The following is a 27,376-nucleotide window of genomic DNA, read 5'->3' on the forward strand; positions in this document are numbered from 1 at the left end:
CCCTTGGGAGTGATGCCTATGGAGGAAGCACTGCCTCAATCCACTTGTGAAGTGGGGCAATCCCCTACTTCCATGATGTCCGCTTGAGACTGGGGTTTTGCCATTTAGCCTGAGGGGTATGCCAAACAGAATGTATGCCCTCTGTCTCTACTGGAGGGTGAGGCACAGCCTGCTCTTCCTGGCATGCCTCCACCAAGGCCCTGCCTTGGTTCTTCCTCTGTGAGGCAGCCTTGTGGCAAGAGAAAGCACTTACACTGATGTTCTGGAATGTTCTTTGGTCCTGGATTCTTACTCCTTTCCTTCTTATCAGGTGCCTCAGACTCACAGTGAAGTCTGAAGGTTTAGGAGAGGCTCAGACACACAGTCATGGAAGGGCCACCTTGACTGTCTCCTTTGAACGGACCTGGCCTGGTATGTCCTTTCTCTGCAGGCTGCCACCTTCCTCTACCACCTGTGCAGGGGCCTGGTCCCCATTACCCAGAAGCCTGGACTTCTGAACCTGGGCTGTTAATCACACTGGTCATGTCCCCATCATTATGCCTGGTGGGGGCTGAGTGCCTTTCCAGCAGCATCTAGAATCTCTGCGAGGACACTGTGAGGTTTGAAGTATTCTGTGCAGGCCTGGCCCGCAGAAGAAATTCAGGACATATTTGTGGAGGGAACGGATGAAGAGCCTCTTGCTTTACCAAGAAAATCCTCTTAGACCACCCAAAAAGGGCATTCATGATGGGCAGGAGGAGCCACTGGGAACAAAAGTGGGAATCTGACACTTTTTTGCTCTTATCCAGACAGGCATATAGAATAGAACGATCAAAATGAGTGCTTCAGCAGCCCCATGGAGACCAGCCCCTGAGAACTGATCTGTCCAACTCTTGTGTTCTCTGTATCCATCTTTCTCTCCTTTACACAGACACCTCTTTTTATGTAATAGGCGTGTTTCCAAAAAGAGACAGAAACAGTGCTCTTGTAATTCTAGTCTGATATCAGGTGTCCTGGGGAGATGGCCAGCCCAAAGAACCCTGCAGTTCTTTGTAAAGTGACAAACCTGTGTTCCTTTGTGCTGTGGATAACAGTGCTGTAGGTCCGGATTTTCCTGGTCTAAAGGGCTTGGAGGGAGCTGCGGCTGCACTGTGTGGGGTGTGTGTGTGTGTGCTGGGCAGTGGCATACAGGCACACACGGGCCGGGAAGTGGGTCAGGCGGAGGTCCCCGGATGAACTGCATGCTCACCCACACCATCCATGTGGCCACACATGGAGATGTCTGGTGGGAGGGGGAAGGCTATGCGCTGTATAAAGTGCTGCTCTCTGACTCTCCAGCAGGTGAGGGGCAGGAGAGTGGCAGGCTCCTACGCTTGTGCCTGTCAAGGTTTTTAGAGCCCTACTGCTGTTTCTGTATACAATGTAGGCAGAGCACGCTCAAGTCCAGATGATTTCTTCTCATCTTTGTGGGAAGCCCACTGGTTTTGATTCAGGACCAGAGATAAGGGTTGGAGCTTTCTGTTGACCCTGTAGCCATGAGCCAAAAAGAGAAATCCACAGGGTCAGGGGAAACAGAGGCTTCTGGGCCACCAAATGACTGTGGGTCCTTGGATCCCAGCACTAGGCATCTGGCTCCTGCCTGGACTGACCTGTGCATTTATACAACTTGTCCCAGGTCATTTGGCCAGTTAGAGGTGGAGCCAGGACAGGAGCTCAGACCTCTTGTCCTCCAGGCTTTCCTAGCTAAGGAGGGTCGTGTGTGGACACCACTGGCTGCACCGTGAGACCCAGAGGTTCACAATATCTCAGATGCTGTCTTTTCCATCACTACCCTACTCCTGTTAAGGGTGGATCCTTTGGTGAATAATGACCCTGCCTGTCTATGTGGTGCTGCTTCCTTGCAAAGCTCTTCATGGACTGTGATCTCATTAGTTCTCACCAAGACCCTACATAGAACAGGCCATGAGTAGCAGGGATGCATTATTTCTAAGAAGTGTATGGGAAGAACAAGGTCCAGAGAAATGAGGTGACTTGCCCAAGGTCACACATCAGCAGACCAGAAGAGAGTTCAGTCTGTGGCTCCTAGCAAAGTACATCTGGCTAGCACACCAGGCTGCAGCACCTGTGGATGCTCCAGTGATGAGTCTCCTACTTCTTCCACTTCTGTCTCCCCAGTGCTGCCCCCACCCCAATCTGCACTGTCCTGACCTTACACTGCACACTCACAGTGCCCCCTACCTTGACCCCAATGTTCACCACCATAGCATCCAAGAGATCGAAGACACGTGAAGTGATGCCATCACCTCTGTCCTTGGCAAGCCAGTAGTTACAGTTCAATGTGTACTTGGTGCCCTGCGTGGGGACTGCCAAACACAGCTCTTCCACCAGCCAGCAGCTCTCAGGGGAGGCTCCATCATGGCCCAGCTAGGAGGAGACACACCTGGTCTGTGACGATCTGGACAAAACTGGGAAGGAAGTGCTCCCTGCTCTGACCCTCACTTAGTGCTTCTTCCCAATGTGTTATACACTTGCTGGCCCAGGTCCCTCCCAGGAAGGTGAAGAGATTGCACAGATGTAATTACAGTCTCTAATCAGGTATCTTTGAGTGGGCTGGACCCAATCAGTTGAGCCCTTAAAAAAGCATGTCTAGATGTCAGAGGTGAAGAAGTGGGAGATATTTGAAGCAGAACAGATTGTCTCCTATTGAACAAGCAAATAGCCAGTTTTGGAGAGGGCCCCGTGGTGGAGAATGGTGGACAGCCTCTGAGAGCTCAAGGCCTCAGTCCTACACCCCAAGAAGATGGATTCTACCAATCACCAGTGAGCCTGGAATAGGAACCCAAGCCCCAGATAAAATCACAGCCCTGGCTGCAACCTGATTTCAGCCCACTGAGACATTGAAAATGGACCCTGCTAACTCACACCTAGACTCCTGACCCATGAAACTGTGAGATAATACATTTGTGTTGCTTTAAGGCACTAAGTTTGTGGTAATTTGTTACACCGCAACAGAAACTAACACACAGAACATTCCCACTGGGGGAGTGGGAAACAGACACACAGAGGGGCAGGTGGCTCACCCAAAGTCACCTGGCTAGTTTGTTCTGCTCTGCTACCTGCTCTGAGGGGCGCTGCAGGTAGGCTGCTCTTCCCACCCTGCACTTCCCCGCCCACCCAGGTACTGGTCAGCTCTGTCTGTCCCTAGGGTGGTCACTATCATGGGGTCCCTAGAAGCCAGCACCTCTATTTTCTTGATGACGCCCACATCCAAGCCGGCGACGTAGAACTCCTCCACTGAGCCACGACTGAAGCCCCTCTTCCCGCGGGGGTAGTCCAACCAGATGCGGTTACTACGTTCATCTTCCTCCCCGATGAGGAAGATGAAGGCTCTGCTGTCAGTGGCCGCGTCCTTGTGCTTCCCAGTGGTGACCGACACATAGTAGGGAATAACTGCAAGAGATCACGGGGCCCAGGCTCATAACAGACCAGGTGGACAAGGCACTGCCTCACAGGCTCATAGACTTGGAAGTAACCTCTGAGGGCACTAATCTCAGCTCCTTGCTCAGAGACAAAGTGCAGTGAGCCCTTCAGACTGGTAAGTTATCTGTGGTGCGTGGCTCCTCTCCAATGACTGAGGGAGTTGCTAACTCCAAACGCACAGAACAAAGACAGCATTCTTGTCACTTGTTTGGAGTGTCAAGCTTCTAAAAGCTCCTTTAACCAATTATCCTACTTGAACCTAGCACTATTATTTGAAGGAGGGTAAGAAAAATAACCTCTCACCTCGTATAGGCATTATTTGCCTGAAAAGCCCACGATGGTTAACAAAAATGATGTTGACAAAAGCAAGGTCTCATAGAAAGAAGGGATTTGAAGAAGAACAATAAAAATGTACTATATATGCGACATAGTGAATGAAAGTCCTAGAAGACATCCATTTCCAAAACCAGATTAATCAGCATAAAAACTTGCTCAGGTAGTGTCCATAGAGTTCTAATTTCCCACCAACTATCCATTCGTCTTGCAGGTAGGGGTGGTTATGACATGTAAGGAGATATTGTTGGGTAGGTTTCTGGGGAAATCTTTTTTAAAAGGTCTGATTCACCTGGGAGGAGTGCTCTTTTTCCCCTTGCCCTTCTGCTTGGAATGTGGATGTGATGGCTGGAGCTCCAACCTTCATCTTGGAACCATGGGCAACATTTAGGAGAGAAGTCATTCATAAGGTTGCCAGGTGACCAGGTTAAAGGAACCTAGGTGCTTGATTGCACTAGAACTGCTGTATTAGTCCCAGATGGCCTAGCTTTGGACTTTTATGTGAGAGAAAAGAATAATTCTTAATTTGTTTAAGCCACCATTTCCAGGTCTCTGTCATTTGCAGTTACAAATTGATACAAGCCGGAAACCCTTCTCCTGGTTCATCTTTCTCAATAGCTTGGGAGACACTCCCCTGGTGTAGTGGTTTTATGTTATACAATCCGTATCTCTTTGAAAAGTTTCCAAACCATCTCTTCCTGGCTGGGATTGCCTGCACATGGCCTTGTTTCATCTTTACAGGGGGAGCCTTTCCACAGGTGGTCATAGTGTTAAGGAAAGGCCCTTTCTTGGGGGTCCTGTCACTCATTTACAGAGTGAGAAGGTAAAGTGTAAGCAGACTAGCTTTGTCTGTCTGACTGCACAGATCCACCATGTGGTCTACTGGAGGCAGAGAGCATGGTTGTCACGCTCTTATGTTTAAGAGAACTGACTAAGGTAGTGCATTCAAATGTCCGATAGACAATTAGAGAATTGCCTTATCTCAAAACTCTGGTTGGCAGAATGAACTTGCCAGGGAATTATGATATTGTTTTAAGGAGGAAGAAAAGACGGCAGCCAATATATCAGCTTGTCCAAGGCCACGCATTTTATTGTCAAACCAGAAATGGAACTTCAGTCCCCAAATGGCCGTCTCAGGACTTCTTCCCCTGCCTACACCACCTCATCGTGCCTTAAGTTTGCATGGCTGAGTGTTTTGTGTGATGCTCTAGTGACATGTGAGGGATGTTCATTCTCACCCTAACCAACCTCCTTTAGCCTTTGTCTCCCCATCTGCAAAGGGGGGCTTAGCCCTGCCCTCTCACCTGCAGGGTTGTTCTGGGGATAAACAGGCAATATGTGTAAAAACTGTCTAAATGACTAAGCGTTAGATATGACATTGGTGATGGTGGGGCTCAAGAATGGCTCATCCAGGAATTGCTTTTAAATATTTCCATGTGCCTGGTCCCCATCTAAAGAGCTCCCTGGTTGGCTTACCTGGGCCCTCCTGAACGTAGTCAGTCATGGGCCCAGTCACTGTGTTGATGTCCACGTCGGCCATCTTGGAGCTCAGGGCGATCTCCCAGAAGTCAGCGGGGCTGCTGCAGTTGCTGCTGCGGTCCCCCGTGTACTCCTGTGCGGGAGAGCAGGACTGGCAGTCGCAGCTCCAGCACCTCCACCCCACGGGCCCTCCCCTAGGCATGAGGATGGCCACAGGGCCTGTTGGCCCCTTGCCTCACCTTCTCATAAAAGAGCCTCTCAAGTCGCCCATCCTCCTTCTTCAGGGACAGCCAGCGCCCGCACAGGAACAGGAACTCATCCTCGTTGGTGTCGTTCCAGATCTCCACCTTCTCCACGTACCAGTCTGCGCACCACTTGGAGTTGTCGTGGCGGAGCTTGATCTTGTAGATGACGCCTAGGTCAGCGGCCTCAATGATGAAGGTGTCAGCCTGGGGAGCCCAGATGTGGGGACTCAGGTGGGGGGTGCAACCCACTCAACCCCATCCAGCCCTACTCTCTTCCGGGACCTCCCATCCCCCTCAGTTGCTGCGCTGAACAGACCTTCCTTGCTGGGGAGCCCTCCAGGCCCACATCCCCAACACCCAGCCTGTGGGGTCCGAGGTCTCACATCTACAGTGGTCCCATTTTGCAGTCCACTTAGTATGTGTAGTGCCATGGAAAAAACTGCCTTCACCATATTCCTCTTGGAAGAAGCCTGTGGGTGTTTGGAAGCCTCCTCTGTGTAAGGTGGGTGGGACCTGAAGGCCATGGTCAGAGGCAGGGAAGGGGTGGTCAGCCAGTCCTGTTCCCTGACTGCTTAGCTATGCTGAACATTGGAGATGAATCCAGCTGTGGCAGCTGGAGGGCAAAAGTTCTTCTAGAGATGAGCTTCTGAGTAATGGGAGGGGGCTGAAATTCTCTGGGAAATGCTGACAGAGTTGGAAAAGCCAGCAAGGCCAGGCTACAATAGAGGAGAGAGAAGAGGTGAGGCTCTTGGGGAGGCCAGGCTGCATAGGGACTCAGGGACAAACATCCGGAACACAGGCTCAAGAGGGTTTTGTGGGGTTGTGATGCAAGGCCCTTCTCTGTGTCCCTGAGTCTCTCTTTAGTCAGATGGACATTCCAGACTTGTGTGCTGATTCTTTGAGGGGAGCTTGGCAATGTCTTGATTCCAGGCTTTGAATGAGATGGAGCCAAGACAGAGGTTGAATGTGGGAGGCAGGAGTCAGGGTGGGAATCTGAGGAGGGTGAGAGGGGACAGGTGATACTGAGTGACACCTACTTTCCTTCTGAAAGATTTGCTGAGTGCAGGTGCCATGTGAGTCACCGTGTGAAGCCTTAGGAATCCAGAGATGAGTAGAATAGGATGCCTTCTGCCCCCAGGACCCCACAGTCCAGTACGGCAAGAGGAGGGGATGGGTAATTCTAGCTCAGGTGGTGGGAGCAACCACCTGTGTGAGGACTAGAGCCAGGCCTGGGAAGACAGACATCTCCAGGTGTCAGCACTAAGCTGCAGCTGGGGTGGGGGGGGGGGCTTTCCAGGCAGCTCAGATAGGGACAGCCCATGGCCAAGGCAGCTGCAGTAAATAGCAGCTAGTGGTGTGTGGCCAAAAGTAGATGTGGATGGGAGCAGTCCTGAGGTGCTGGCAATCCACTGGGTTCACTAGAGTAAGAATGGGCCCACCCTGCGATACAGCAATTCCACTTGTTTGCATCTGTCCTGGGGAAGACCTTCACATTGCACAAGAATGTTTATTACAGATAATTTTTACAGTGGAAAACTGGAAGCCATCTGGGGTCCAGTGTTTGGGGAATGGCTACATAACTGGCAAAGACTTTTCTGCAGAATGTTTTGTCTGCAGTGGTTACAGAGAAGAGGCAACTCCATCTACATTTAATATCCTGGCAGAGAGTTTTCCAAGGCAGCCATGCAGGCCAAGGGCAAGTTAAATAAGTATTTATGTAGTATGATGTCTTTTATGTAAAACAGTAATACCACCTAATGGCTTACCTATTTTCTAGGGGTGCATGTACATGTAAGCAGAGAAAACGTTTGGAAAGATGCTGAGGCAGGAGAGAGGGCGGGGCATTCTGCAAACTGCACACAGTGGTCTACAGAGGGCACTCTGAACAGGCCAGTGGGGCAGGTCATGGAAGTCTGCAAATCTTGCAAAGGACTCAGGGCAGATCTGGGATCCGTGGGGAACCTCTGCAGGCTTGAAGTGAGAGAGTGACTGGTCAGCTTTGGGTAGGTTAACTGAGGAAGCTGGAGAGTGGGTTGGATGGATGGGCCTGGAGCAGAGAGACCAGGCTGGCTCGGTGAACAAGCTGAGATGAGGCAGGGCTGAATGGAGACAGGGCAGACTTGGCTGATCTGAAGTTATTTAGAAGGAAGACTCTGGAACCTAGCAATTGATTGGATATGGGTGGGGAGGGGTTTCCAACAGGGAGAGGGGTTTCCAAGATGACTGCCATATTCTGGAGCAAGAGATCAGAGAAATGGAAGCTTCTAGATGTTCAGCAGTGAACTTAAGGTCACATGGTTAGTAACTGAGCCAGAAGTTGCTCTAGCTCCCCTGATGGGTCTTCAAAACTGGAGGAAAAGAGAAGAAAGTGATGGGGCAGAACTGGGCAAAGATTTTTTTCTTGTGACATAACAATTGCTGAGAGAAAAAAAGAAAAAACCGAATCTGAACATAGAGGAGAATCACTTGCATCACCTTCATTTATACTTCAACTCATTTATTTACTTAATCCATATTTATTGAACACCTACTCTTTGCCAGAGTCTGTAAATAAAGCTGTGCATAAAAATGGACCTGTCAGCTGTATGCTGTGCATTGCTGCTTTTACAGTGCATTTGCCAAGCACCGACACCAGGCATCAACTGGGGCAGGGGACAGGTGAGCTCTCCCAAGGCTTGACAACATCCAGCACAAAGAGCTACCTGCCTGCCAGACATAGTTCTAGACACTTCACATTTTTAATTCAGTTGGCTTTCACAATAACTGAAAATTAACTCTTTTTTTAGGGTAGAGAAAAAGGAGGCACAAATATGTTAAGTACCTTGTCTAAGATCACGCAGCTAGTAAGTGTCAGAGCCAGGATCTGAGCTCAGGTGACCTGGCCTTAGCCTCGGGGACCTGATAAATAATATCCCCAGTGTAGTCAGGGACAATCACATAAATCACATGACCTTTTTGGCATTCCATTTTTACAAGATGGAAAGAGGAGGATAGGACTCCTCCTAGCTACTTTATAAGGGCAGTGAATAATTATATCTCTTGTGGTGCATGAATTTATGTTTTAAGATGATTTCTTCCTGGTACAACATGATCTTACATCTTGTCCTGTTTTTCAGCCCAGAGGTCTAATTAGCAATCATATTACTATCCCTGCTTCAGATGCAGTAAACTGAAGTTGAAGGTAAATGGTTTCTATCTGGATGTTGAAGCAATGAATGGGAGTGCTGGGGTCTGAGGAAACCTGGCAGCCAGGCTGGGGCTCCTTCCGTTGTCTGAATAATGGGGTCACCAGCCAGCTGTAGACCCACTTAGATGACACCCATGTTTCTTGTCCCAGGGCTAATATCCTCCTCACTAGTAGAGTGTTTCAATGCTAAGGGATATGACTGGCTGGGGTCAGGTTTAAGGAGACCCTTGATAAATACCCATTGGATGATGTATGAAATCCCCAGACACGCACAGCCACAGGCAAGAACACAGATCAGGTTAGGAGCCAATCCCCTTAACCTGATCTCCCTGTGGAGATAGCCTGGCCTGTGGGGATTTCTGGCAGATTTTGGTGCATGTAGAGGAGAAGGAAAGGAGGCTGAGGAGCAAGTGGAGGGCAATGGCAGAAAGGGCACAGAGTGGGAGGCGCAGAGGCAGGGAGAGGGGAGCAGAGCTAGTGGGAAAGGAAGGTTCACAAAGCTCACCCTTAGAGGCCCCTGTGTTTCTGTAAAATCATTGTCAGAGCTGGAAGGGCCTTAGACATCACCTAGTCATGTGGTTTTCAAGCCTTTTTATAGCCACAGAACCCTTTGCTTAACAAAGGGCTTGGTTGGCACTGCAATCAACAGACCAGGTCAAAATGGATCCACCTGGGAGGGAGTCAGGTGTCCATCTGCATCTGTCTTCACCACCTCCAAGGCTCCCAAGAGCCTTGGAGCCACCTGAGGCTCTACACAACACAACTTAGCCAATTCATATCTGATCCTTTAATTTACAGATGAGGAAACTGAGGCCAGGAAAGTTGAAGCAGATAAGGAGTTGATAGCAGAATCAGGCCTCCAGATCTACCCCACAGTTCAAGTCTCTGTGAGCACAGCCCCTGCCATTCTGCAGTGTTCACCTCCGCATTCATGAACCATGCACAATGAACTGGATTTTCTGAAGATGGCCCAGCTCCATGAAGCCAACAATCTGGAGCTGCAGCAGGCCTCCCACTTGCCCGAGGCCAGCCTTCTGCTCTACCCCATCCCCTATGCAGGACCCAGGGTGGGTGCATCAGCAAGGAATGGGGAACAAGCAGCACTTGCAGGGGAAGGGCAAGGCCAGAGGCCCAAATGAGGGTGCATGATGCTCCACAAAGTTCCTGGATGTCCCCAGGAACCAAGAAGAGCCGGTGCCTTGATGGCTGGGCCTGGGGAGGAGAAGGGAAGGAGGGTGAACCCCGTGTGCCCCTCATACCGTTCCTCTCTCAAACTTGTTGGTGCGGTTCTCTGACTTGCCAAGGTACCGCTCCCCGGTGTCCCCCAGGTCTCCATAGATGGTTATGTACACCTTGGCATCCGTCCCTGCCCCGGAAATGTTCCCTGTGAAGATCTGCACCGAGTAGAGCACAACTGGGCAGGTGGTGAGACAGACAGACAAAGGGAAGAAAAGGGGACAGTGCTTTAGGTCTTGGGGAATTGGATTTGTAGGCGGTACTAAGCTTTTGGTCTAGGCCTCGAGAGGTTAGTGCCTTCCTTTTATCCACTCGATTATGTACATTCAGCTTCAAATCCATGTGGTTCTCTAGTGGGAAGTGTGCTCATCAGATCTAGACCCAGGTGGGCTCTTTGAGATCCCCAAAATGGAGACTTTTTTGAGCACCCCTCAAACCATCTATAGCTTCCTCAGTGTTCAGGGAGAAAGACTCAGAAACTACCTGAGATGTGTCCACACTGTGGTTGCTGAATCACCTGTCACGATACACAACAATAATACGCCTTCCCATTTGAAGGTGACCAGTGTCAACACCAGATCCTTCTCACTGGTTCATAGAAAAATATTTTTTATAGAACAGTTTCCCCTCTGTTCATTTCCTTATGTTCATTTATTCTCCAACCCACTGCCACCACCCACCCCCACCCCAGCACTCCAGGCCAACTCCTCACTGAAGCCACTGTGACCACTGCCCTCTCCTTGGTCTCCCATGCCCCATAGGGAGGGCTAAATATTGGTGTGATAATTAAAAATTATGAAAAATAAAAATAAATGGTATCTTATTTTTGTTTTGCTGTTTTTGTTTAAGGAAAAACAGACGATTTCCTTTCCCACGCTTCTCCCAAGCAGGGAGAGTCATCTTGCATTTTTATGAAGGCTAAAAATTGGTTGGCCCCTGTCTGTATCCTCTGTCTTTGGAGATTTTGAGTTTCAGGCCAAGGAAGAGGAAACTTGGCTGGATTATCCTCAAGGAGAGAAATGGAAGCTGAAAGGCAGAGTTGTCCGAAGTGGGAGGAAGGTTAACTTTCCTCATCCTGGGAGGGAGTGAGGGTTCAGGAGTATCTCACAGGCAGCAGGGATTCCTCACCTGCACACAGGGATCCTCTAGGGAGATGACTGCTGGGCTTCTTTGGGGACTTGAAGCTTGAAGGGGGTGTCAAGGGTGGAAAAGAGGGTCTTCTGACCAAGCCAGATTCATGCAGGAGTGTTTCTGGTGAAGAGCCAGCAATGACACTGTAGGACAGTGAGCACAGCTGGGGGTGGCACTCACCCTGGACTAAGGGCCAGGCCTCTCCTGTGAGCCTCAGGATTCCTAGAAGACCCTCAAAAAGGGGATTTTCCTCTTTGCAGTGAAGGAGATGGGCTTTCTTATCAATGCTTGCAAGTGGGCTCAGAATTTAATTAAATTTAGAAAAGTAAAGTGATGTGAGTTGCTTGTCCCATGGCTGTGGAACACACACCTACAGCAAAGTTCCCATGATTTGCCTATTTTCCACTCGGTTCTGCAGCATTTTTCCCTCCTGCTCTCCTTCTGTGTGGCTGGACACTCCTTCTTGGGTAGCTTTATGATTTCCTAATCTTTCACCTGTGCCTTTGATGCCAAGGCCTCCCAGGTTCCTCCCGCATCCCTCAGCTCTCATCTTGCACTTCCTTGAGTTCTCTGAGTCTGTGCCTCCAACCCAGGTTTTTCTTTGCTTTGGATCTGCACACATATTACCTAAAGGGGGTCTCCACCTTGACCAGACCCCAATATTACAAACTCGTATGTTCAAACCTAAACTCTACCCTCTCCTGCCACCTCCTGTCCCTTTTCCAAACCTTCTCCCCAACTATCTTCCTTATCTCAGTAGTCCAAGACCCTGCCCTCCAAAACTCCTAGGTGCATTGTGAGCGTTGACCTGCAGAGGCTTGTCAGAGACACTGCCACTGGGAGAAACTGAGGACCAGCCACACTTGCTTCCACCTCACCCTGCCCCACTCACTCAGTGCAGAAACCTGTCAGCATTTCACATACTACATTAATAAAGAAAATCCTTTATTGTTCAAATGTTTCCCAAGCTTGTCTTGCTAATATTGACCTGAGGTGCCATTAGGAAACTTGTCACAGTTTAGACACAACAGTCGATGGTCCTCCCCCTCATTTTTCTCCCCATCCATTTTCTAGCTGTGCCTTCAGGCCTGGCCCACGTGTGAGCTAATCACAGGTGGCACAGGCCTGTCCGGACACCTTTTCTAGGAGCCTGTGTCCCAGAGCAGGATGCTGTGTCCCCAGGGGCTGGGATGAAACAGCCTCCTCACTCCCCCTTCCTCTGCTGCTTTCTCCAGTCCTCTGGGAATTAGGAACACTGATTCAGCTTTTGGGTGCTGAGCAATGCGGTAGTGCAGTTAGAGCCAGCTATTTCTGGATCCTTCTCCCTCCCCATCCCCCCCAGGCCACCCGGCGCATCCATGGAGAGATGTTTCCCTAGAAACATCACCAAGCTCAGAGTGGGTTTTGTGGTGTGTTATCCACACAGAACAGCCCAAGTGCTCTCCTGGGACAGCTTTCCAGGGCATCCTCTGGGGGCCAAGTAGAGAAGGAAATTATCCCCAGATTTAATAGAAAGGGATAGCAGTAGGGGAGTCGCACTACTGAGTGAACACTTGTTTTTATTTCTGGGCGGCAACTCAGGTTAAAGGAAAGGCAGAGCTATAACTATTTTACTTCCGGTGACAAAAAAGGAAGACGGTGTTTGTCTTTTGGATGTCTTATCTGCTTGGGCCTGTCTTCCTGGCTCCATAAGGGGTAAATTTTGAATTTTACTCCAGTTTTTCCAAGAAGACAATGTAACAAATTTAAGGTGGATTTTCAAGCTCTTGGAGCTTCTCTGATCTGTGTAGGCTGCCCTGCTAGAGAGATCCATTGCATTCTTTGTCGATTATCAGGAGTAGAAAGTCTGTTTTTGGCAAATAAATGTGACTTTTGAAATAGCTCAAGATTATTCAGAGCTGAATGGCTGGTGAATAACCTGGGGATTGACATGGATGATGCCATTGCTGGTCAGAACAGAGGTATGACTCTGCCCATTGTTCTGGGAAGAATGTATGTATGTGGGGTGTGTGTGTGTGTACATATACAATGTAGAAAGAGAGGAGAAGGCTGAGGACTGAGCCTTGAGGAATACTACCCAGCATGAGGGGAAACCAGCACTCTAAACACTTGAGAGAGGTAGGAAGAGAATTAGAAAATGTGATGTCACCAAGAGCAAAGGAGGAGGAAGGACAAGAAGTGAGCGGCCAGTTTAAAGCAAATCCTTCAGAAAAAACCACCCCGATGAGGAATGGACAAGTTAACCAGCCCATCCAGGAAAGAAACCCATGGCCTTGAATGTTCTAGAGCCACACCCAACTACTGAGAACAAGTACACAATGGTTTCAGTTACATATAAATCCAGAAGGTTTCTTGATTCATGCTAAGTTGAGACAGCTGAGTACAGCAAAAGCAGAGAAACCCAAGCCACAGGGATAGCAAATAAATGAAAAGCAGGAAGAAAACAGGGACCAGGATAAGCCAGGCACAGGATACCCCTTATCTGGATGTATTATCCCAATGTCAAACTGGGAAAGGATTTGAGCACAAATCTTGGAGCGACACAGCTGAGTCTCTAAAGACTAGCTCACCCATGTATTAGCTGTGTGCACTTAGGAGGTTATGCAACCTCTGTGAGCCTCAGTGGCCCTCTCTACAGAGTCCAGGTAACAAAAGACCCTCCTCCTGGGTGAAGAGGCTCAGCCTGGCACAGGGCAGGTGCTCTGCAGGGAGGGCCAGGGTCCCGGAGCCTGCCCATGGTGATTAGGGTGGCCACACCACACTTACTGTCCAGAGGCTCTTCTACTTCCTTGTAGACCTGCCGTAAGGACCCATCTTTCATGTATTTCTCAGTAAAGATGTCATACGGAACCAGTTCTCGAATGGTCTTTTTGTCATCCTCAGAGGTGGCAAGCCACCGATCGCATGGGAAAGTCAAGGTCTCTGCACCCTGGGGTGAGGCAGAGAAAGGAAAATTAGGCCTTAATGTGAAAGCTTAATGTGAATCATAGATTCATCAGCAACTCAATATTCATGGAGACAAAGGACAAGGATCATGGGGACCCATAAATAATGTAAAAGCCACAGGGGAGCCCCTTGCCCCAATTTCAGTAGATCTAGTCCTGAAGATTTGCATAACCACACCAGACTTTGGCTCTGAAAGAATGGGGTTCCCAGGGTCACTTAAAGATGGGTATCTGAACTCTATCCTGGAGACTCAGATTCAGTGGGTAAGAGGAGGGGGTCTCTGTATTTAAAAATTGCTCCCTCTGGCCAGGTGCTGTGGCTTATGCCTGTAATCTCAGCACTTTGGGAGGCTGAGATGGGTGTATCATCTGAGGTCAGGATTTCAAGACCAGCCTGGCCAACATGGTGAAACCCCATCTCTACTAAAAAAAATACAAAAATTAGCTGGGTATGGTGGTGTATGCCTATAGCTCCAGCTACTTGGGAGACTGAAGTGGGAGAATTGCTCGAACCAGGAGGCAGAGGTTGCAGTGAGCCAAGATAGTACCATTGCACTCGAGCCTGGGTGACAGTGAGACTCCATTAAAAAAAAAAAAAATTCTTCCCTCTTCATATCCATAGCTATGGCTGAGAACTATCCCCTAGGTTTATACTTTTATGGCTTCAGAATAAGCCATAAAAGTAGGTGGATTTTCTTCTGTGAGTTGACCTTGAGTTACAGGAAGGGCACTCTGGTCACTCACTAGTAATATGGCTTTGAAGGTGGGGAGCAGAGACACGCCCAAAATATCCTCCTTGACCACTAAACCAGGTTCTAGGAAATTCTGCTTGGGACCAGAGCTAGTTTCTGCACTCTGAGTAAACTGGCTGAATTTTCATTATGAGATTTTTATTTCAATAAGGCTGACCTAGCCAGCAGGTCCTTATAGGAAATTTGCGTGGAATCTGCTCTGGAAAAAGACAAAAGAAGCAGCAGGACAGACCAATCAAAAACTTACATCTTTATCTGGGAGGAGCCTGCGGATGTCCACGTGAGAGCAGTGCCACCCGGGATTCATGCCTGTGTTATTATGGCCAATCCGAATTTTTTCAATGATTTCTCCCACATCTTCTAACTTTGCGAAAGAGATAAGGCACCAGATGTTAGCTAGAAAATCCAGGAAAGTACAGCCTTGGCAGCATCCTGCCTCCCTAGGGTATCCACCTCGAGTCCCTTTGCACTTCCTCCTGATACGTCCCCACTGTTTTAAGACACCTTGAGTAAGTTTGCTTAACCTTTCTGTGCTTTGTTTCCTCAACTGTAAAATGGGATGGTCATACTACCTATGCCTTGGAAATGTTATGAGGATTAAATGAGTTGATACACATCAGGTCCTTAGAACTGAGCTGGCCCTTGGATGTTCTCAATAACTCTCGGCTATTATTGTTCTCTTTCTGGTCAAATCCTTTCCTTAGGAGGCAGTCACCGAGAGAGGAAGTGGCTTCCTCACAAGTTAGCAGTTGAGCCAGAGTCAGATCCAGGGTTATGGACTCTGCAATTCAGCATTTTGCCTCCTACCTGAATATCAATCAGAAAAAAGAAGTGCAGAGAGAGGGACACAGGTGGGCAGGGAGACAGAGGCCAGGAGACAAAGCCCTTTCATTTGTTTCCCAGCTCTCACACTCCCCCCTCAAATCCAGAGAGATTTGAAAAGAAAAAAATATAGCAACAAAATTACTGGCAAATTATTGCTGTCTATTAGTGGGGACTTCATTGATAAAAACTCCCCGGAAGTCATGCTGAGGTGTGATCACAGCCTCAGCCGCTGACGGCATCAGGCCTGGATGACTCACGCACCACGACATCTTGGGTGGATGAGACATTAGCTTTGTGTGGATTAATGAATCACCCTTGAATTTTCTTGTTAAAAGACTCAACAAAGGTGACAGACCTTCCCACAAGTGCTGACTGCTGCAGAGAAGGTGGGAAGAGAGGAGGGCGTCCCCTGGGATAGAAACTGAGGAAAAAGCAAGGTGCCCTGAACTTTGTTTCCTATCAGAAAATAAGGGGCACATCTCCAAAGGTCCCGCTGCCTGGAGGGCCCAGGCTCCTGAGGCTCCTGGTTCATCTCCTTCAGGGTCTCCTGTGCTTCCCCTCTAAGTTCGGCTTCATTACTGCTGTCCATCCACGTCACATCACACTCCTCCCATGGCTTCTAGACAAACCTCAAGCCACACGCTTATTTCCACCTCTGAGCTGTTGGCCACACTGTTCCCTTTGCTAGGAATGCAAATTCCTCCTTGTCCCTACTAATGCCCCCTTTCAGATCCAACTCAAAGCCACCTCTTCCAAGGAGCCTTCCCCATTCTCTCTTCTCTAAACAGTGATAGTAAGCTCAGTCCATTTGCTTGTCTACTGCAGTAGCTAAGAGTATCTATTCCAGAGCCAGCCCTTCCGGATTTCAATCCTGCTCCCACTACATCCTAGCTGTGTGGTTTTAGGGAAGTGACATAACCTCTGTGCCCTAGTTCCCCCATATTTACATGAGAACAATTATAGCACAAAGTTTTTATTATAATTGAGTTGAGATCCATAAAGCCTAGGACAGTATCCTCTGACCAATAGGGTCAGTGACAATGACCATCACCAGACTGTCTCATTATCTTTGTGGGGAGTGGGGTCCCAGAAAGAGAACAAATTCAGAGAGATTTGAAAAGAAAAAAATAGGCAAAAGTCCTCACTAATAGGCAAAATGCTGGATTGCAGAGTCCATAACCCTGGATCTGACTCTGGCTCAACCGCTAACTTGTGAGGAAGCCACTTCCTCTCTCGGTGACTACCTCCTAAGAAAAGGGTTTGACCAGAAAGAGAACAACTTGACTGTAAGCCCCTCGCAGGCAGGATCTGAGCTCTCCGCTTCTCTTGTGTCTCCCACCGAACCTAGCACACAGCTGAGCACACTGGGCAGGCACAGTGAGTAAGCACTGAATTGAAGTATATCGATTCCAAGGCACGATGACCTACATCCACAGTCAACAATGAATAACAGCACCCCCATTGCCAAGACCTGATGGGAAGCCACCGAACATACAGGATGTTCTTCTCTATTAAACTGTTTGACCATATCTTGAGAGCTGAGCAGGAGACCCTATCCCCATGTGACCACTGGTGGTGGGATTTCCACCTCTCCGTGGCCAGCAGTATCAGCAGAACTGAAGAACCAGCAAGTCTGGGAGCCATATTCCACCTGTAGGTAAGTGTCTTTTGTTGGAAGCTCTAGATAGGTATGTTGGCTTTATGCCTCTAGTTTTCCCAAGTCCTGTCTATCCTCATTGCCTTTGATCCTGACACCAGCCCAGGAGAGCAGGGTGAGCTTCACCATTTCCCTGGTTGCTTGGGTATACTGAGGCCCAGGAAGGTAGAATGAGCTGCCCAGCTTCCTCGCTAATAGCAGTGCATCAGGATGAAGGGCATCTGTTCTGCCCTGAATGCAGGGATTCTCCTCTCCTTCTCTCTGACCTACCCCATCCCTGGACAACCTGCAGAGCACAAGTACCTCCACAATGAAGCGGGAGGCAGACTTTCTCTCAAAGAACTGCTTCTGCTCCCTCTTGTTCGTGCACAGATACTTCTGCTGGGTACACACAGCGTCGCAGCCATAGATGATGATAAAGATGTTGGCATCTGTCCCAGCAGCAAAGACATCACTGGTATAGAGGGTGATCTCGTAAGGAACAACTAAGGGTGGCGGTCAGAGGACAAAACCAGAGGGGATGAGAGAACAGAAAACAAACATGGTGAAGGCCAGTTCTTCACCAGCACCACCAGCCCGGACCCTTCCATGGGGCAGCTGCTGCCCAGGGACCTGGACCTTCACAAGGTTGCCTAGCAACTGCAGGTGGGGACCTGTCTTGCCCAGCACCCACAGAAAACCCTCATCCCTTCAGACAGGGTGTGTGAGCCTCTCACATCCCAGAGCTCATGTAGCAGACTGGTTGAAAGCACAGGCTTTGGAATTTGACAAGCCCAGGCTGGAATCCCAGCTCTGTCTTGACAATTGGTATAATCTGGGCAAGTTACTTCCAAGCCTCAATGTCCACTGTCTGTAAAGTATCCTTGACATGGTGTTTGGCTGAGGAGACTCCATAAACAAGAGCACTAAATTTCAGGGGCAACTTACCAATTGGATTGGCCAGTCTATGGTAGTGAGCATTATTTCACTCCTCTCTCTATCCCCTTGCTCCCAGCTTCTGACTTGCTCCTAGCTGGCCTGCCCTCCCCAACACATCCATGTCACATCTGGCCCCTCATTCAGGTTGCCTCACATAACAGAGGTATTTTATAGGGAAGGAGGTAGCAGGAGGTCAAGGATGTCTCAGGGTTTATGTGGTCCTACCAGGGACTGTCTTGAAAGAGAGTTGACACATCAGTGCTGTTAACAAGTAGCTTCCTGGTGGGCAGCCACCAATGAGAATAAAGACTAGTATGTCTCTATGTGTGGGTGGAAGACCCTTTGCTTCAGAAACTTTTGGGGATGCTTGTTAAAAATACAGATTTTCAAGCCTGTCATGGTGGCTCACATCTGTAATCCCATCACTTTGGGAGGCTGAGGTGGGCGTATCACTTGAGGTCGGGAGTTTGAGACGAGCCTGGCCAACATGGTGAAACTCTGTCTCTACTAAAAATTCAAAAGATAGTGGGGCCTGGTGGTGGACACCCGTAGTCTCAGCTACTCAGGAGGCTGAGACAGAAGAACTGCTTGATCCCAGGAGGTAGAGGTTGCAGTGAGCTGAGATTGCAGCACTGCACTCCAGCCGGGGCAACAGAGCAAAACTCTGTTTAAAAAAAAATACAGATTTGTAAACCCTGCCTTAGCTTCTTTGCAGGATGGCCCTAGGGATCTAAATATTTAACTCATACTTTATACTAAAGTTTGAGACCAGTAGTCTAAAACAATGTATTGCTATAATAACTATACATTAGTTCATTAGCAGGTTATTTCATTAGCAGATTGTGAAATGAGTTTAGTGACTTGTCAACAGTATTTTTTAAAATATGTGGAACTAAAAAAACTCAAAAAGATGGCCGAATAGGAACAGCTCTGGAGTGCAGTTCCCCGTGAGAACAATGCAGAGTGTGAGTGATCACCGCATTTCCAAATGAGTTATTACTGCCCAAAGACCAGGAGATACCCAGGCTGAAAAGTGCCACAAGTTTCCAGCACAGCTGTTTTGGCTGGCACAGCTGGTCTCCACACAAAAACTCACACAAATCTGGGTGGCAGTTTCAACTGGTACCTGGAACACCTAGGAGACAGAGCCACCCATTCAACTGAAGAAAAGGGGCCAAAACAGGGAGCCAGGTGATCTGGCTCAGTAGGTCCCACCCCCACAAAGACCAGCAATCTGAAATGCTCTGGATTGAAAGTTTCCCAGCAAGTGCAGCTGGACCCAGGATAGTCCAGCTCTGTGTGGGGAAGGGCATCCACCATTACCAAGGCAGTCCACCATTACTGAAGCAGTCTGCCATTACCGAGGCAACCTGCCATTACTGAGGCAGTTCTAACTATACCTCTGTAAACAAAACCACAAGGAAGTTCACACAGCAGCTGGGCAGAGCCCATGGCAGCTCAGCAATGCCTCTGCTGGCAGACTGTGACTAGGCTACCTCCTTGCTTGGCAGGGCAGCTCTTAAAAAAGGCAGCAGCACATCAGGAACTTATAAATAAAGCCCCACCTTCCCAGGACAGAGCACCTGGGGAAAAAAGGCAGTTATGAGTTCCACTGCAGCAGACTTAAACGTACCTGTCCAGCAATTCTGAACAGAATAACAGAGCTCACAGCTCAGCACTTGTGATCCTCTAAGGGACAAACTGTCTCCTCAAGCAGCTCCCTGACTCCCCTATATTCAAAGAGACTCCTCATAAAGGAGAGCTCAGGCTGACATCTGGCAGGTATCCTTCTAGGATGAAGATAACAGAAGAAGAAACTGGCAGCAACCCTTACTGTTCTGCAGCTGCTGCAGGTGATTCCCAGGCAAGCAGGGTCTGGAGTGGACCTCCAGCAGTCCTACAGCAGAGGGGCCTGTTAGAAGGAAAACTAAAAAACAGAAAGAAATAACTTTAACACCAACAAAAAGGACATGCACTCAGAGACTCCATCTGAAAGTCCAACTACAAAGACCACAGGTAGATAAATCCACAAAGATGGGAAGAAACCAGTGCAAAAAGAATGAAAATACCTAAAACCAGAATGCTGTCCTCCTCCAAGGGATCACAACTCCTCCCAGCAAGGAAACAAAGCTGGGTGGAGAATGAGTCTGATGAACTGACAGAAACTGGCTTCAGAAGGTAGATAATAACAAACTTCTCTGAGCTAAAAGAACATGTTATAACCCAATGCAAAGAAACTAGGAACCTTGAAAAAAGGTTTGATGAAATGATAATGAGAATAAACAGCTTAGAGAAGAATATAAATGACTTAATGGAGCTGAAAAACACAACACGAGAACTTTAGAAAGTATACACAAGTTTCAATAGCTGAATCAACCAAGCAGAAGAAAGGATACCAGAGACTGAAGATCAACTCAATGAAATAAAACGAGAAGGCAAGATTAGAGAAGAAAGAGTAAAAAGAAACAAATGAAACCTCCAAGAAATATGTGATTATGTGAAAAGACCTAATCTACATTTGATAGGTGTACCTGAATGTGACAGAGAGAATGAATCCAAGCTGGAAAACACTCTTCAGGATATCATCCAGGAGAACTTACCTAACATAGCAAGGCAGGCCAATATTCTAGTCCAGGAAATACAGAGAACACCACAAAGATATTCCTTGAGAAGAGCAATCCCAAGGCACATAATCTTCAGATTCACCAGGGTTGAAATGAAGGAAAAGATGCTAAGGACAGCCAGAGAGAAAAGTCAGGTAATCCTACAAAGGGAAGCCCATCAGACTCACAGTGGATCTCTTGGCAGAAACCCTACAAGCCAGAAGAGGATGGGGGCCAATATTCAACATCCTTAAAGAAAAGAACTTTCAACCTAGAATTTCATATCCAGACAAACTAAGCTTCATAAGTGAAAGAGAAATAAAATCCTTTATGAACAAGCAATTGCTGAGAGATTTTGTCACCACCAGGCCTGCCTCACAAGAGCTCCTGAAAGAAGCACTAAACAAAGAAAGGAACAACCAGTACCAGCCACTCCAAAAATGTACCAAATGGTAAAGAGTATCTACACAATGAAGAAACTGCATCAACTAATGAGCAAAACAGTCAGCTAGCATCAAAATGGCAGGAACAAATTCACACATAACAATATTAACCTTAAATATAAATGGGCTAAATGCCCCAATCAAAAGACACAGACTGGCAAATCGGATAAAACATCAAAACCCTGGCCGGGTGTGGTGGTTCATGCCTGTAATCCCAGCACTTTGGGAGGCCAAGGCAGGCAGATCACGAGGTCAAGAGATCGAGACCATCCTGGCCAATATGGTGAAACCCTGTCTCTACTAAAAATACAAAAATTAGCCGGGCATGGTGGCATGCACCTATAGTCCCAGCTACTCGTGAGGGTGAGGTGGAAGAATTGCTTGCACCCAGGAGGCGGAGGTTGCAGTAAGCCAAGATTGCACCACTGCACTCCAGCCTGGCAACATAGCAAGACTCCATCTCAAAAAAAAAAAAAGTTAAAACCCACTGGTGTGCTGTATCCAGGAAACCCCTCTCACATGCAAGGACACACATAGGCTCAAAATAAAGGGATGGAGGAAGATTTACCCGCAAATGGAGAGCAAAAAAAAGCAGGAGTTGTAATCCTACTCTCTGATAAAATAAACTTTAAACCAACAAAGATCAAAAGAGACAAAGAAGGGTATTACATAGTGGTAAAAGGATCAATGCAACAAGAAGAGCTAATGATCCCAAATATATATGCACCCAATACAGGAGCACCCGGATACATAAAGCAAGTTCTTAACAACCTAGAGACTTAGAGACTAACCAAGAGACTTAGACTCCCATACAATAGTGGGAGACTTTAGCACTCTACTGTCAATATTAGACAGCTCAGTGAGACAGAAAATTAACAAGGATATCCAGGACTTGAACTCAGATCTGGACCAAGCAAACCTAATAGACATCTCCACCCCAAATCCACAGAATATACATTCTTCTCAGCACAACATCGCACCTACTCTAAAATTGACCACATAATTGGAAGTAAATCCCTCCTCAGCAAATGCAAAAGAATGGAAATCATAACAAACAGTCTCTCAAACCACAGTGCAAACAAATTAGAACTCAGGATTAAGAAAATAACTCAGAACCACACAACTTCATGGAAGCTGAACAACTGGCTCTTGAATGTTGACTGGTTGAACAATGAAATGAAGGCAGAAATAAAGATGTTCTTTGAAACCAATGAGAATGAAGACACAATGTACCAGAATCTCACGTGGGCATTTATTGCTCTAAATTTCCCTCTAGACATTGCTTTAAATCCCAAATTTAGAGATTTAAAGCAATGTCTAGAGGGAAATTTAGAGCAACAAATGCCCACATGAGAAGCAAAGAAAGATCTAAAATTGACACCCTATCATCAAATTTAAAAGAGCTAGAGGAGCAAGATTAAAAAAAAAAAAACTCAAAACCTAGCAGAAGACAAGAAATAACTAAGATCAGAGCAGAACTGAAGGAGATAGAGAAAACCCTTCAAAAAAATCAATAAATTCAGGAACTCATTTTTTGAAAAGATCAACAAAATAGACAGTCCACTAGCCAGATTAATAAAAAAGAAAAGAGAGAAGAATCAAATAGATGCAATTAAAAAAAAAACAATAAAGGGGATATCACCACGGATTCCACAGAAATACAAACTACCATCAGAGATTACTACAAACAACTCTATATAAACCAGTAAACCTGGAAGAAATGGATAAATTCCTGGACACTTGAACCCTCCAAAGCCTAAATCAGGAAGAAGTAAAAACCCTGAATAGACCAATAACAAGGGCTGAAGTTGAGGCAGCAGTTAATAGCCTACCAACAAAAAAAAACCCAGGTCCAGATGGGTTACAGCCGAATTCTACCAGGCATACAAAGAGGAGCTGATATCACCCCTTCTGAAACTATTCCAAACAATCCAAAAAGAGGGAATCCTTCCCAAATTATTTTATGAGAACAACAATATCCTGATACCAAAACCCAACAGAGACTCAACAAAAAAAGAAAGACTTCGGGCCAATATCCATGATGAACATAGATGCAAAAATCTTCAATAAGACACTGGCAAACCAATTGCAACAGCATATCAAAAAGCTTATCCATCATGATCAAGTAGGCTTCATCCCAGGGATGCAAGGCTGGTTCAACATATGCAAGTCTATAAACATAATCCACCACATAAACAGAACCAAAGACAAAAACCACCTGATTATCTCAATAGATGCAGAGAAAGCCTTAGACAAAATTTAACTGCCCTTTATGCTAAAAACTCCCAATAAACTAGGTATTGACAGAATGTATCTCAAAATAATAAAAGCTATTTACAACAAACCCAAAGCCAATATCATACTGAATGGGCAAAAGCCGGAAGCATTCCCTTTGAAATCTGGCATTAGACAAGGATGCCCTCTTTCACCACTCCTATTTAATATAGTATTGAAAGTTCTAGCCAGAGCAACCAGGCAAGAAAAAGAAACAAAGGGTATTTGACTAGGAAAGGAGGAAGTCAAATTGTTTCTATTTTCAGAAGACATGATTGTATATTTAGAAGACCCCATCATCTCAGCCCAAAATCTCCTGAAACTGATAAGCAATTTCAGCAAAGTCTCAGGATACAACATCAATTTCTTGTGCAGAAATCGCAAGCACTCCTATATACCAATAACAGACTTAAAGAGAGCCAAATCTAGAATGAACTGCCATTCACAATTGCTACAAAGAGAAAAAAACATCTAGGAATACAACTAACAAAGGATGTAAAGGAACTCTTCAAGGAAAACTACAAACCACTGCTCAAGGAAATAAAAGAGGACACAAACAGATGGAAAAACATTCCATGCTTATGGTTAGGAAGAATCAATATTATGAAAATGGCCACACTGACCAAAGTAATTTACAGATTCAATGCTATCCCCATCAAGCTACCTATGACCCTCTTCACAGAACTGGAAAAAACCACCTTAAACTTCATACGGAACCAAAAGAGAGCCCACATAGCCAAGACAATCTTAAGCAAAAAGAACAAAGTTGGAGGCATCACGCTATCTGACTTCAAACTATGCTACAACACTACAGTAATCAAAACAGCATGGTACTGGTATCAAAACAGAGAAATAGATCAATGGAACAGAACAGAGGCTTTAGAGGCAATGCCACACATCTACAACCATCTCACCTTTGACAAACCTGCAAAAAACAAGCAATGGAGAAAGGATTCTCTGTTTAATAAGTGGTGTTGGGAAAGCTCACAAGCCATGTGCAGAAAGCAGAAACTGGACCCTTCCTGAAACCTTACACTAACATTAACTCCAGATGGATTAAAGACTTAAACATAAGACCTAACACCGTAAAAACCCTAGAAGAAAACTTAGACAATACCATTCAGGACATAGGCATAGGCAAGGACTTCATGACTAAAACACCAAAACCATTGACAACCAATAGACAAATGGGATCTAATTAAACTCCAGAACTTCTGTACAGCAAAAGAAACAATCGTTAGAGTGAACTGGCAACCAATAGAATGGGAAAAAATTTTTGCAATCTATGCATCTGACAAAGGGTTAATATCCAGAATCTACAAAGAATTAAAACAGTTTTACAAGAAACAAACAAACCAACCCTTTCAAAAGTGGGCGAAGGACATGAACAGACTTCAAAAGAAGACATATATCATGCCAACAAACATATGAAAAAATGCTCATCATCACTGGTCATTAGAGAAATGCAAATCAAAATCACATTGAGATACCATCTCACGCCAGTTAGAATGGAGATCATCTCCAAATCTGGAGACAACAGATGCTGGAGAGGATGTGGAGAAATAGGAACACTTTTACACTATTGGTGGGGAGTATAAATTAGTTCAACCATTGTGGAAGACAGTGTGGCAATTCCTCAAGGCCCTAGAAAGAGAAATTCCATTCGACCCAGCAATTCCATTACTGGGTATATATCCAAAGGATAATAAATCATTCTATTATAAAGACACATGCACATATATGTTCACTGTGGCACTGTTTACAATAGCCAAGACCTAGAACCAACCCAAATGCCCATTGATATAGACTGGACAAGGAAAATGTGGCACATATACACCATAGAATACTATGCAACCATAAAAAATGATGAGTTTGTGTCCCTTGTAGGGAGATGGATGAATCTGAAAACTATCATTCTCAGCAAACTGACACAAGAACAGAAAATCAAACACCACATGTTCTCACTCATAGGCAGGTGTTGAACAATGAGAACACATGGACACAGGGAGGGGAGCACTACACACTGGGGTCTGTTTGGGGAGAATAGGGGAGGGACAACAGGGGATATGGAGGTTGGGGAGGGATAACATGGGGAGAAATGCCAGATATAGGTGACGGGGGGATGGAGGCAGCCAACCACATTACCATGTATGTACCTATGCAACAATCCTGCATGTTCTGCACATGTACCCCAGAACTTAAAGCATAATAAAAATATATAACTCTAATAGAAAAATATCACTGTACATCACACATAATGGGGGTCCAATTTTTGTGATATTTTTATTTTTTGCATATGCATATAAATGTGTATACTGACTTACTCTGGGTCACAGTAACTAAAAAAAAAAAGAAGAAGAAGATTGAAAACCCAGAGAAACAGTGCAAGTGGATGTGTACCTCTATCCTGTGATCTTGGCCCTTGAAAGGAGTAGTGATAGAAGCTTCTTTCTCTCTTGCAGCCCTAGCCTTCTCCAGATGAGGATGTTGCTTTCATTACCATCATGGCTACTTTGCCACAGGGCTGTAGTAGTGATACTTGCAGTAGTAATAGTTATCACTTATTAAGTACTTCCTACTTGTCAGACTGTACCGAGCATGCTACAGTCCTTATCTCTTTTAACTCTTATAAGGGAGTAGGCATTACTACACTCCATTTTACAGATGAGAAAACCAAGGCTCAGAGAGGTGAAGTAACTTGCCCAAAGTCACATGGTAGAACTTGAACTCAAACCCAGGCTTGTCCTGCCTTAACGCCTGTGTGGTCAGCCTGTAGGGGCCTTGTTGCTATGAATTAGAGATAAATACAGCTGCTTAGCCACAGGCTACAGGCCACTGAGGTGACCACTATCCCCACAATGGCTTGAAAAGGCCCTCACTTACAGGTTGAAGTGAAACAGCCCCAACCCTGCCAGGTGCTCAAGCAATAACAGAGGTATCATCTCTGCAGAATACAGTTCCTTATTCTGAGCCTCTGCGGATTCTCCCTGACCCAAGGCTTGGAAAGCCATGAACAGAAAAGTTGGCAACAGAATCTCAGCTCTCCTGAGACCAGCCAGCAGTAGAAGCTCTGGAAGTTCTGGGCAGGAACAGCCCACCCTTCAGGTTAGTTTTAATATCAGGCTGGAACTAAACATATTCAAAGTCAAGTCATACAAACTCTATCTTTTCTCTCTCTCCTCTCTCTGGAATGGCATGTCCTAGGGTGTTCAGGGAGAAATGGATATGTTTTCTCTCCTCTCTCTGGAATGGCATGTCCTAGGGTGTGCAGGGAGAAATGGATATGTTTGTCCTCAAGGGTCCCACCCAATGCTGCTGCAAGCCCCATACACATCTGCCAGGTCAGAGTCTGTTCTTGCCTGTAGGTGACTTCTGGGAATAGAGGCTGGATCCAGGGCTGGCTTTGGGCGTGCCTGGCCAGAGAAATGTCACTTTGTTTTAGGCTTTGGATCAGAAAATATTTTGATGATCTATTCAGTTCAGTTTATTGCTTTAGGCAAAAAACATTGTTCATCACTGATTCATGCTATTTAAGTATGAGTTGTTAGGGGGAAACCTTGTAGTACAGTTTATTATTTAGTTAGAAAAAAATTATATGCTCTGGATTTTATTCAGATTAAATTCAGACAGACTTTTAGATTTTAGTTAATTTCAGTTTGATTCTCAGTACCTAGTACTACGTACTTACACATCTATAAACATTTACTGTATTCTTTCTGATAATGACAGTGGAAAGGAAGTATCAAAACTTCACCAAATTACTCCCTTTCCCTTAGCTAGAAAAGGGAGTTACATTTACCTTCTTTTTGAATTCTGGGTCTGGCAGGGTGCAAGTTGTGTTTCCCTTCAACCCTTAAGTGAGTGCCCTTTCAAGCCATTATGGGGCCGC

The 27,376-nt window shown here is 46.5% G+C and overlaps 1 protein-coding gene across 1 annotated transcript in view; it reads right to left on the minus strand.

Moving 5' to 3' along the window:
- Positions 1–27,376, minus strand: part of LOXHD1 (lipoxygenase homology PLAT domains 1) — a 188,122-nt gene that overhangs the window by 44,136 nt on the left and 116,610 nt on the right. The window contains exons 26-33 of the mRNA XM_035270945.3: positions 17,553–17,734; positions 15,015–15,131; positions 13,837–13,999; positions 9,963–10,117; positions 5,511–5,720; positions 5,269–5,404; positions 3,221–3,429; positions 2,218–2,403 (exon numbers count right to left, since the gene is read on the minus strand). Of these exons, the coding sequence (XP_035126836.3) occupies positions 2,218–2,403; positions 3,221–3,429; positions 5,269–5,404; positions 5,511–5,720; positions 9,963–10,117; positions 13,837–13,999; positions 15,015–15,131; positions 17,553–17,734 (1,358 nt within the window). The remainder of the gene's footprint in view (positions 1–2,217; positions 2,404–3,220; positions 3,430–5,268; positions 5,405–5,510; positions 5,721–9,962; positions 10,118–13,836; positions 14,000–15,014; positions 15,132–17,552; positions 17,735–27,376) is intronic.

Source organism: Callithrix jacchus, chromosome 13, assembly GCF_049354715.1.
Source record: "Callithrix jacchus isolate 240 chromosome 13, calJac240_pri, whole genome shotgun sequence".
Classification (NCBI taxonomy): domain Eukaryota; kingdom Metazoa; phylum Chordata; class Mammalia; order Primates; family Cebidae; genus Callithrix; species Callithrix jacchus.